This window comes from Lepisma saccharinum, chromosome 1 (assembly GCF_977018435.1).
Source record: "Lepisma saccharinum chromosome 1, izLepSacc3.1, whole genome shotgun sequence".
Taxonomy (NCBI): domain Eukaryota; kingdom Metazoa; phylum Arthropoda; class Insecta; order Zygentoma; family Lepismatidae; genus Lepisma; species Lepisma saccharinum.
This window is the reverse complement of record NC_139229.1, coordinates 99,432,054-99,444,535: the sequence shown is the minus strand read 5'-3', so window position 1 is coordinate 99,444,535 and position 12,482 is coordinate 99,432,054. Positions and strand designations below refer to the sequence as shown.

The 12,482-nt window shown below is 39.6% G+C and overlaps 1 protein-coding gene across 5 annotated transcripts in view; it reads right to left on the bottom strand.

Moving 5' to 3' along the window:
• LOC145998695 (GTP-binding protein 2) overlaps window positions 1–12,482 on the bottom strand; it is a 68,993-nt gene that overhangs the window by 20,011 nt on the left and 36,500 nt on the right. For 4 of the 5 annotated variants that reach the window (XM_083135193.1, XM_083135175.1, XM_083135208.1 and 1 more), the window contains exons 2-3: window positions 4,841–5,017; window positions 3,073–3,297 (exon numbers count right to left, since the gene is read on the bottom strand). In XM_083135193.1, the coding sequence (XP_082991319.1) occupies window positions 3,073–3,297; window positions 4,841–5,011 (396 nt within the window). In that variant the 5' untranslated portion in view covers window positions 5,012–5,017. Of the gene's footprint in view, window positions 1–3,072; window positions 3,298–4,840; window positions 5,018–8,739; window positions 8,891–12,482 lie in introns of those variants that run through there. The other variant, XM_083135202.1, reaches the window with a different exon arrangement.

Genomic DNA, 12,482 nt, shown 5'->3' with positions numbered 1-12,482 from the left:
GACTGCAAATTGAATTGCTGCTTTAAGTCCACTTTATGCACAGAAAGGCTAATTGGGACTAGACCTACAGTTTAAAGTGGGATCCGAACCACTGTGCCATGTGCCTATACTGGGTATCGAACCTGGGAACCCTTGATTACAAGGCAATGACGTTAACACTACACCATTGAGGAGGTCCTAGACTGAAAATATCAACAATGGTAAAATGGAATTCTTGCCCCATCATAGAGGCAAGATACACATGATAGCAACCATATAAACTATGCTGCAGTTTGCTTGTTATTTATAATTTACATGTGTAAAGTACATATAAATGTATGAAAACAAGTGAGTGAATTTATGTAATAAGAACAAAGTCCAACAACATCATTCTGCCTTGGTATGAAACAAATCTTATTTTTTCTGAAAAAGAAATTCACCTTTGAAGCACATAGAACTGATATGCAGCCACAGATACTAAAAAGCCAAAATAAAAGCAGGAAGAAGAAAAATAATCCTTACCTTAGGGTGTGAACAAGAATTATCCAGAAAAAATACAACTACCACTACAGTTTATTTATCTTGACACATAACACGCACTTAACCTAACAACATGTACCAAACTCAAGAAAAATGCGTTACGATCTTTGTCCTGTGTGTACCTTTACCCTACCAGTTGCCATCTACCAAATATTATGTGGCACTTTTGAACAGTGTTACACTTGAATATGCACTCACTCATAATGCTAACAATTTATAATCAATTGAATTTATGTTATAACAAACAATTATAATACAGGGTAATTATAAATGATTCATTGGGTTTTAAAGTGAAATATTTCCAAAACTACACTGGTCAAAACAATTAGGGGAGTAAGCAAGAAATCCCAAAACCAAAGTTGGAAAGTCAAAAGTAGCAATGTATGTTGATGAAGTGAGTGTGTCCTCAACCAGTACAATTCATCTGTGATGAATCATCAGCATGAAGAGCTCTCTAGTGACACCATAAGGCACGTGGCAGAATTTGTGATATGAGAAGCAATCACGAGGTCACTTGGGAACACCGGTTGTGTGGTGCCGGCAGACCGTAAGTGCAGGTGGGATTCAGTTGAGTAGTGTTGAATAGGAACGATGGCAGAACAACACGATTTAGGGGAATCTAGCGCATGGAGAGCCATTGGGAGGATGGAAGCAGGGCAAACACAACGTGAGGTGGCTGCAGCCCTTGGTGTGTTACGCAGTGTCATTTCCAGGTTGTGGACACGATTTCAACAGACAGGTACAGTACGAAGGAGGCCTGGGCAAGGTCGCCCACGGTCAACAACAGTTAGGGAAGACCGGTACTTAGCATTGTCGGCTCGCAGGAATAGGCAGCAAACTGCAACTGACTTGCAACGCGGCCTTATTTTGGCAACAGGACGAAGAGTCTCGGGCCAAACTGTACGAAATCGCCTGTGGGAAAGGGGTCTTTATGCAAGAAGACCAATGGTGTGTGTCCCTCTGAATGACCAACACCGTAGGGCCCGCAGACAGTGGGCTGTGGAACATCGTGAGTGGGGACATGGAGAGTGGAGTTCAGTTCTCTTCTCGGATGAGTCGCGTTTCAGTCTCCAGTCAGATAATCGACGCATTCTCATCTGGAGGGAACGTGGGACTCGCAATTATCCCGCACATGTGCGCGAAGTGTCTCAGTATGGTGGCGGTGGCTTAATGGTATGGGCAGGGATCAGTGTTGGTCGACGTACCCCCCTGCACATTATCCGGAACGGTACTTCGACAGCCTTACGGTACCGGGATGAGATCTTCAGGCCTCTTGTTGTCCCAATGGCTGCAGATATCCGTGATCGTTTCATTTTTGTGGACGATAATGCCCGACCTCACCGAGCACGTCTGGTTGATGCCGGTTGATGCCATGCTACAGGATGAGGGTATCGAACGAATGGTATGGCCAGCATCCTCCCCAGACTTGAATCCCATTGAACATGTGTGGGACACACTTGGAAGATGCATTGCTGCTCGGCCAGCGCCGCCTACAACTCTGCAACAGTTGGAAATGGCCCTTCTGGAGGAATGGGTGAATATCCCGCAGGCTGTCGTTGATAACCTTATTGGTTCCATGCAAAACAGATGTGCAGCTGTCATAGCAGTTCATGGCGACCACACGCCTTATAAGAGGTATGGATCTGTTGCGTATCTGTCCATTTCTGTTGTCTTATCACCGTGCTGTTCTCCTGATTTTGTGCAGTACCTTGCAGAAATCACCCCTAGAACTCTGTTATGCTAATGACTCAATAGACATGTATTGTACTGGTTGAGGACACACTCACCTAATCAAAGTACATTGCTACTTTTGACTTACCAACTTTGGTTTTGGGATTTCTTGCTCGCTCCCCTAATTTTTTTGACCAGTGTATTAATATAATATGTGTGTGCTAATCATGAAATGAAAGAACATATCTGAAAGTTAAATTACTTATATTTGTAACCTTGGTGGTGCCACAAACCTAGTTTCCAAAATGGGGTCTATGCAGCAGGAAGCATTCTGTGTTTTGGAATATGAGAAGTGTTTTTCCATTGTTACTGTACAGCATGCATTCCGGAGACAGTTTTCAACTGCACCGCCAGGTCACCAAAGCATTCTGTGATGGCATCAACAGTTTAAGAAAACTGGTTGCCTGTGTAAAGGTAACAGCACAGGACGTCCAAGCATTTCTGATGAAATAGTGGAGCGAGTTAGGGTGAGTTTTGCCCACATAAGTCAACATACCGGACAGTTTCTGTTTATTTTCATGTATCATTCTTTATTGTATGTGTTACATACTTTTCAATGCAGCTCCTTTCAAACCCATTGAATCATTTATAATTACCCTGTATTTATGAATGAAAATTTTAATGCACGTGAAGATATTTCTCTGATCAAAATTATTTCATATCCACACAGTAAATTTTAACATAATGCCCAAATTTCAAGATGTTCTGTCACTCTACACATGCAATATCGGAGATTTTTTGCACATCAAAAAATCATTATGCATGAAACCATGTAAAATGCACTACAAAGAAGGAGACAAAAATGGAAAATTTTAAACCCACCTTCCTCACAAGAACTTCTGCTACTTTCCTATAGTTTCCATTTTCAGCATCTACTATTCGCTCACGAAGGACAGTAGTGGTGGCTCCAAGCTTGAAGGCCATTTGCTGCAACGTCTGCAGACTGGCTGTCATTTCGTAGTCAGTCAGTCCTGTCAAGATTCCATTATCCTCCACTCCGATTTCATATATTGCTTCACCCTGGCCTTCTCTTAATCTCCATTTCATCTGTAAATAAATGCATCCTATTAAATCACAATAATTATTAAATGTCTACAATGGCAGAAAACATCTACATGATATAGTGTAACCAGTGCCAGAGATTGGGGAGGAGTTTCTTTTTGCTCCCACACATGGGCATCGAGAGGGAGGTTGAACAGGTCCGTTGACCATCCATGGAAATTGGCATCGTTTATTTCACGTTATAAAAAACAGAAAACTTGTTATTTTTATTGTTAGTACCAGGAAAAAGTTCAGTTAATTAGTATTCGAACAGAATAGCCAAAGAAAAAATTGCTTCAGAACAAAAAAAAAAATGACATCAAAATACAGTAACCAGGTTATGTTTTCGTATTAAAGCTTCAAGATTCCAAAACTCAGAGTTTTATGAGAAAGGTCAAAGTTTACGACTAAAATTTTCCCCTAACTTTTTAAGGTTGAACTCTTGAACCAAATATGTAGAAGTTAATATCAAAATAGAACTCTATTTATTTCAGTACACAAACTTCATGAAACATAACAATATAATGAAAAAAAGTTGTGATGGATATTCACTCATCTGGTTATCAAGTGGAAAAATCTCCCTGAGAATACAATAATAATAATAAATTTGGAATATAATTGGATTATAATAGTTATTTTATAATAATATATATTATTATTATTAATACTATTCAAGTTTCAAAAGTGGCCTCACCCCAACCACCCACAAAAAATTTCTGGTGACTGTATGGCCTTGTCTACCAAGAAAAAATAAATTGTTTTCCCCCCAGTTTAGGCTTCCAATTGCCGCTACTGGGCATAACCTAATAGCTATGTACTCAAACTGTTTGAACAAATACTATGCCATTGAGAGACATTGTTTAGGGGAATTGGCTTGAGAGTTGTGTGTGTACCGCAGTCATTGAACATTTCCGAGAATAATGTAAGTGTACTTACAAGATTAAGAATGAATGATTTGATTTACTTTACATCGCGTTTCTGCTACTCTGGACTAATTGCAAAGACGAGGATGAATGATGATAAGATGAAATAGATGAAGGAACAATCACAAACAGATATGAACAGCACAAATGAATATGCAGGGTGATGATTTTCTCGTAAATTTTTTATCATTATTGGTTAATTTTATGAAGAAGAGGATCCCAAAATTACTTTTACTTGAGAATTGATTCAGTTGCACTTTACATGAAGAAACTAAATAAATGCAGTTCCAGACAATGAGGTCAAAGTGAGGACAAAATCATTAACATACACCCTACTACACAGTAATAATTAGGACTATTGGCACTCCCTACCATGACTGACGAACTAGACAAGATCATTTTGCGTAGTGAGCAGGTACTCATGCAGGCATTCTACCATTAATTATACCTGGAACAAGACTCCATTCTGAGATAGTAGCAATAGATTTTCAAATTATGGAAGAAGAGAAAAATGGGACCCCACCTAGCGAAGCTTTTAACTAACACGGGAGCCGAGGTTGAATTTAAGCTTCAAAAATAACACTTAATTCTTAATGGCAAATTTATGAAAAGCACGTAAGACCCACCTGCGTTACTAAATGCTCGAATCTTTGTTTAGACGGATTGACTAGTTTTAGTTTGTACTCCACATTGCCCAGCTGAGGCTCAGGAGGAAGGTGGTCGTTTGTGGAGAATCCATCCTCCTCCACCCACTCGTCTGTCGCTCCAGGATCAAACAGGCCTAAAAACGAGTCCATGGGGGCCTGTGAAAAGAAAGAGGTTAGCAATACATTAGCTCAGTGAACGTAACAGTTGCAGCTACATTAATATAAAATGTTCAAATTGACTTACAAATTCACGGGCAAGAATTCAAAGAGTTTCCTTAAAACTGATTAAAATATTTTTGGTAGGGTTAATGATGAATACATGGCACAGACAGGAGTAACAGACAGACGTTTTTAGAAATATATTAGGAATATGGGAAAGCAGATTTCTGTTGTAGAAACGTTGGCAAATGGAACCATTACTGGATCCAGTTAATGTAGATTCCAATACCCAATTTCCTAACTTTGAAAATTTTGTAAAAAAAGAACACATCATTTTATATAATACAGTACGGCATTGTATTATAAAAATGAAAGTTTTAATTTTTGGCTTGTAGATTGTTTCAAATCTCACATATACAGCCCTTTCTTCTTCTCCTACAAATGCTTCTGTACCAATTACTGTATGTTACTCAATAACTTATTGAACTAACTCCATAATGAACCAGCCCTCTATGGGTCAGGGCCTACCAGAGTGGCTTTTTCAGTTTCCCAGGGTCCCATTGCAGTACTGCAAAACTGACAACATGCAGTTATACCATTATTGCTGACGAAAAGGGTGTGTAGGTATTAGAAATTTAATGCAAGGAATTTATAGAATTGCATTGCATAGGTACCTGATTTAGCTAACCAAACATTAACAGGAACACACTGTTAATAACAGCTTCTGAAAGTTCATATACGAGGGGCATCCTGAAAAAAAGCTCCAATGGTGCCTGTACGCAGCACTAGTGGTCGGAGAGCGACACACACACATGCAGGCAGGAAGAAGTGGCATGTAGCTGTAATCTGGTACAGTCACAATGCAGCCGTTTTAAGACAGTTCTAGGTTAAAGATTACAGCTCTCATACAGTCTCCCACAGACTGCGATGTAGCCTACGTGTAGAAATCACGATTTTTGCACGGTCAGAATTTGGCACAGAGCCACCAGCAATCATGTGACGTGTGCAGACATGACGTCGTGAGTGATAGTATGGTCAGATGATGGAGCAGACAATTCATGGAAGGCCAATCGAATGTGCACAACCCCATACAGATGAGTACACGTGCTCCCTTTGCATCACTTCAGGTGAGAGATCTTGGACCACTCCCTGTACAGCCCTGGCTTTGCCTGTACCGACTTTCATCTCTTTGTTTAACTGAAGAGGTTTCTGGTCGGACAAGGATTTGATAGCTACACTGCGGTAGATAGTTCCAGTCTTTGCTGTCAGGCACATATGCCATTGACATACAAAATTTAGTGCCATGCTACGACAAATGCGGTGGTGATTATGCCGAAAATTAGGTTAGGACTCTCTGTTACTATAGTAATAATATAGTAATAATGCAATAAATTACAACTGATATTCTTGTTTTATTTATGCCTAATGGGTAGAGACCTTGACTTTTTGTTATTTTTTTCCAATTGGTGTTATTTTTTTCCAATTGGTGTTATTTTTCCCAAAATTCACATTTTCATTTTAGTGCATTTTCTGGCAAATACCTGAAATTATACCTTCATGGTGCTTTTTAAACTACTGTTTCAAATTGTAAGTCACATGGCCTAAGCCTCTTCGTGAGAGTTTGATATCATGATGTTATTTTGGGAAAGTTATTTTCCATACCCCCCTTTTTAATTTTAAGGTAAGGGTTTTAGATAATGGAATTTTCTCCATACATACTGAAGGGTGTATAATGACCATAAGTGGTGACGCACCCAAAAAATTTAAATCAATCAATCTCACGGGACAGATACTGATATATTATGGCACCAAAAATTCGCATTATCTTTTTTTGACTTGTTAGTGTTACGATCCCCAAAATTCACGTTTTTGTTTCAGAACATTTTTCTGCCAAATACACCAAAACTTAATACTCCATTGTGCTTTTAAACTATTATTTTAAATTGTAGGTCGCATGGTCTTCGTATTTTCGTGACAGTTTGATATTTTGGAACAGATTTTTGAGGAAGTAAAAGTAAAGTGTTCCCCTGTGCTTTCCACCCTGCCATGAAAGCATATAGGGGGTGTGGAGTTAGGGCCCCACACTTTCTTGATCACGGCTGAAGGTGGGGGTGATGTGATTAGCACCACCCTCCTGGCTACCTTTATCCCTCAAAGTGTCCTCCAGGTACTTGCTTGATATGACGCTGGGTGGGCGCCAGAGCAGTTTGAATAGGTGGAAAAGATCCCTGTTCTCCCCCGTAGGGGATCGACCCCAGGTCTCTCGCATGGGCATGGTAGTCAGACGCCAATGCTGATGGTGTGCACTTAGCTTGGTAATTCAAAACATATCTCGCGCACCAAATACTGAAGATGTGGTTCCTGTGGACGGTAGATACACACTCGATCTCCTGTTTGAACCCAGCCACTTTGCTCTGTGATGAAAATGGTTTTGATAGAAGTTGAAAAAATCGTAAGAAATACATGATTTAATGTGGCTGTCGGAATTATTCCATGTATAACAAGTATTATAGTTTACTCTTGAATAAAATGTTGGAAAACTTGCACGTTCTATGTACACAAACATGGCCTAGGAAAGACAAGAATGTTGGATTTCATGGGATTATTCGTTGTTTTAGGACATTTTTTAAAAAAAATCACTAAAAACGCCAACATTTCGCATTTTCGATATTTCGAACAGGCGAAAAATGTGTCTAGACATCACTGCACATTCATAAACACAACTTCGCAGCAATTACCATATTTCATGGTTTTCACGTTTGCGAAAAATCAATGTCCCTAATAATTGGAAATTACTTTCTGGCCACCCCTCGTATAAATCAGTAGAGGGGAAAGTGAAAATTTAGCAGGACTGGCAGAGAAAAGTCAATTCTTGAAGAAAGTCATTTGCTTTTATGATTGAATGATTCGAGTAAATATGATATTAAAATATTTACGTATTTATTATTAGTATTTTATTTCATAATATTGGACATTAATTTCACTCATGTCAGTGAGAGATTAATCAGCATCTCTCACGAGTTTAAACAGACAGGACAGAGAGTGGCGTTAATTTCATTGCAATACTAGTGTTGCAGTAAATTTGAGGTTGGGAGCATGCACTTGTCAATTTTTATAACGTTCACCAATGCAGATTTATGTTACACTTCTTCGTGATAGTATTCAATATATATCCCGTTTTGTTGGATTCTTCTTGATATCTAAGAATAGTGCAATGTCATTGTAAACGTATCTTAACTTGTGCGAACCCAGTAATACGTCAGGATGATGAAAGAAAACCTTCGTAAGCACTGCTACATTAAATAAGGTGAAGTGAGCCAGAAGAGTAATAAAATTCCAGCAGCATATTTGAAGTCTAAAGCCCTTCTTGTTTATGCATGCGATTTTTGTTGGATGTTGCAGTCCATGCAATTTCTGTCGTATGTTGTAGTGAGATACTTTGTCGGGTGGCGATATTCGACAAAAATCGTATGTATCAATGGAGCCTATTTGTTTCCATGTTCCTTCAGTTTGTCCAACAAAATGCCTTACTACGACGTCCGACAACTATCGGATGGCGCCACGCGCTCCCATCCCCTCCATCTGTTGATAGTTCTGTCCCCTTACTACTCCCATACGGACAAGAAAAGATGATAATTCAATGCTTTTTCCACGTAATATTTAAAAAAAGTGTATATATAAAGCTTGGCTTTTTCATATGCAACAATGCACTCACTAACCTCTTCAGCGTCTATGAGAAGCTGTTCGTCTTCGGGACAGTACTAAAATCCAGAAAGATTCACACTCCATTTCGCCCCTTCACAAATACGAGTTCATATTTTCAAAATAAAAATACAAGGCACCATGCAGACAATGCTTGCTTGTACTCTTGGAATGCTATTGAAACATGTCACACGCAATCAGCGCAGCTACACGTAGCAGCTGGAGTTTTACCGCGAGCGTTATCTCGTGTTTTGACGTAATCGTCCTTTCGTTATAAGAAGCCAGACACGGACAGGATATGAGTGGAAGTGAAAGTAAAAATTCCCCACCAAACAATCCACCGCCAGACGATTGCTCGCTGAATATCCTGACCGACGACGATACCTGACCCACTTTGGGCAAGGTAGAATTACTTATCAACAAGCAGGACTATTGCATATGCATTGTTCATTGTCAGGTGTCAGCGATACTTTCCTTAACGCTCACACGAACACAAATTAATTTCTATTGTAACCGAAAGTGTTGTGAACATTTCTTGGGACATCTGGACGTATACAATGGGAGTATATCTAATAAACAGAACCGCTGACTGATTAGCGCCCGTTTAGCTGGGTAGGGATTTAAACCTGACTACAAAAAAAGTCCACTTTGTGCACAGAAAGGCTAATCGGGTCTGGATTTACAATTTGAAGTGGAACCAGAACAACCGTGTATCTAACTCCGGGCCTATTGATTATAAGGTGGCGACGTTACCACTACGCTATCGGGGAGTTCTTGACTACAAGAAACAATTTTCTCCCCCGCCCTCGAACGTTCTGGGCAATTGTTAAATATACTCTCCTCCACTCTTTCGAAAATAATCTTATTCAGGGTGATTTGTTGTTTTAAGTCCACTTTATGCACAGGTAGCCTAATCGGGACTGGGCCTAGAGTAAAGTGCGATCCGAGCCACTGGGCAATGTACCTCCAACGGGTATCGAACTCGGAACCCCTTGATTCAAAGGCAATGACGTTACCACACTGCCATCGGGGAGGCCCGAAGGTGATAAACTTTGGAAACTTCTAGAAACAAGAATGCCATTCAAGTGGCATAGATGCAAAATACATCTGACTATTGAGAAGACGAATGTATGTCTACATAATATATTTAAGTATTTTTCGTGCTTGCTAAAAGAGTAACATATTAATAAGCAGTGGCTAACGTTGTCGCCTTGTAATCATGGAGTCTCAGGTTCGGTTCTCGATCGAAGCACATTCCACCCGGTTAGTTAGATATAAGTCTACTTTATGCACAGATAGGCTAATCGGGACTGGAAGTGGGAAGCTCTAAATGTCCATGATAAGTCCATAAACCAAGTGCTTCTGCATGACAATAAAGAGCAGGCGTAATTTTTAATCTTGGAACGTTAATATTATTATTGTCTGTGATACCCTACAATCTGATTACTCTTAACCAGATGAAGCCCTTTTTTTGTTTCTATACTTGATCTTATTTAAGAGAGTTGACCAACGCCATCTCATCCGAGTGTGTTGAATGATCAACTCAATATGCAAAGATTTCTGGAATCGCGTTCCGGTAATGTGTGTGCGTGTTTCAATGTGTAATCCTTCTTTCAACTACTTCATCTCATCATCGATCATTATCATCGCCGCGATTAAAGTAAATAATTACAAAGGCGACCGTAAATACAAACAGGAGATAAAAAAAGATAACTGTTACAAAGACCCAGGGACGTAGCTAGGTTGATCAGTTCGGGGGGGCCAAATCTGAAATTTGGGCCTCCCAGATGGCGCAGTGGTAGCGTCCTCGCCTTGTAATCAAGGGGTCCCGGGTTCGATACCCGGTGGAGGCACAAGTGGTTCGGATTCCACCTTACTGTGCATAAAGTGGACTTAAAACACCAACTCAAACCAAACCAAATCTGAAATTTGTTCCTATGTAAATATTTCCAGACAGTAAAGGTAAAAAGCTCTGTGTGTGTAATGTACACACACACACACACATACACACCACACACACACACACACATATATATATATATATGTGTATATATATATATGTATATATATATATATATATATATATATATATATATATATATATATATATTACATTATAATATTGCTACATATATAGTGCATTGGTATATTAAACTACTAAGAAGTGTATATAATATACGTATATGTGAATACTGGAGGTCAAATAAAAATTAGAGTTCAGCAATTTTCAGTAAGCAAATCAATTTATGTAATTACTATTAAACTATTACTTTACAGTTTTCCTTAATGTATTTTACTTTCTGCTTGTCTCAATGACAACCTCTTCTTTTTTATCGAAACTATATCCTCTGTGGAAGTGCTAAACTGATAAATTATTCTGTGTAGGATCTTTCCTATTCATTCTGGAGGATACCGGGATTTTTTTTCACCTGTTCGAGCGGCTCCGGTGCCCACCTAGCGTCGTACGTATGAAGTGGGTACATGGAGAAAACTCTGGCAGGTAAACAAGGCCAGGGACGTGGTGCTGATTGATCACATCACCTCCACCTTCGGCCGTGATCAATAAAGTGTGGAGCCCTAACTACACACCCCTATACGCTTTCATGGCATAGCGAAAAGCACAGGGGAGCACATTACTTTACTTTTTTCATTATTTGGTATCCAGTACGTCATCATTAACAAATCATATAACATACACGCACACGCACACATATACACAGTTTTTTGGGGTAACCATTATAACTTGTTACTTATTAGAAACGCTTATATTGAAAGCGAAGCGAACAAGAGAAATATTACTAATTTCATACCTTTCATTCTTTCAAACAGGCAATAACAAATACTTTCACGAGTCATCATGTAAGTAAACTGCTACATTTTCTTCGTCCTCTTGCATCTGCCCCTCATCTCTCCCCCAAGCCCTCCTACCTCCTCACTAAAGTTATTGCTTTCTCGAAGGCAGCGAGGTCATTGGACTGTTCTGGTACTTGGCACCCTGGATAGAAGCAAAATCTACCAGAATGAACAAAATGAATCGAAAACAAAGGTTTACTGGGAAAGGGAAAATTTAACCGTATTTGCGTATTGCCTTACAGAAACGGTGCACTGAAACAGCAGGGGTACAATAACTCAACCCAGGGATAAGTCTTCCCTGCCATTTGAATGCCATTTCCTTCCCTTAATCCCTTAAAGCAAGAAAGACCGCTCCCTGCATTGTCAGGTTCGACACAAAGGGGTCTAGTCATACAGTGACGACCACAGATTAGAAATAGGTCTCGCAGGAACATTTTATGACGGGCAGTTCAGAGAGTATTTGGGACGCAGTGCCGCCTTTGGTTGTCCGCAACCATCTCGCCAACATTTGTTGAACAAGCTTGTTGTATTGTCTCCATTCAAGCTTTGTGCTGGTCTTAGAGCTGCCTGTCAAGATGTTGCTTTCCTGAAGAAAGAAGATCGCGTTTTATTCTAATTTCTGGGCCTTCCCGATGGCGCAGTGGTACCGTCGTTCCCTTGTAATTAAGGGGTCCCGGGTTCGATACCAGGTGGAGGCACATAGTGGTTCGGATCCCACTTGAAACTGTAGGTCCAGTCCCGATTAACCTTACTGTGCACAAAGTGGACTTAAAACAACTCAATCAATCAATCAATCTTATTTCTGGCTGTGAATTTAGGCAGGGACGTAATTATAACAATAATAGGACGTTATAAAAACATTAATAATAATAATAATAATGATAATGACGCTTTTAACATTGAAATT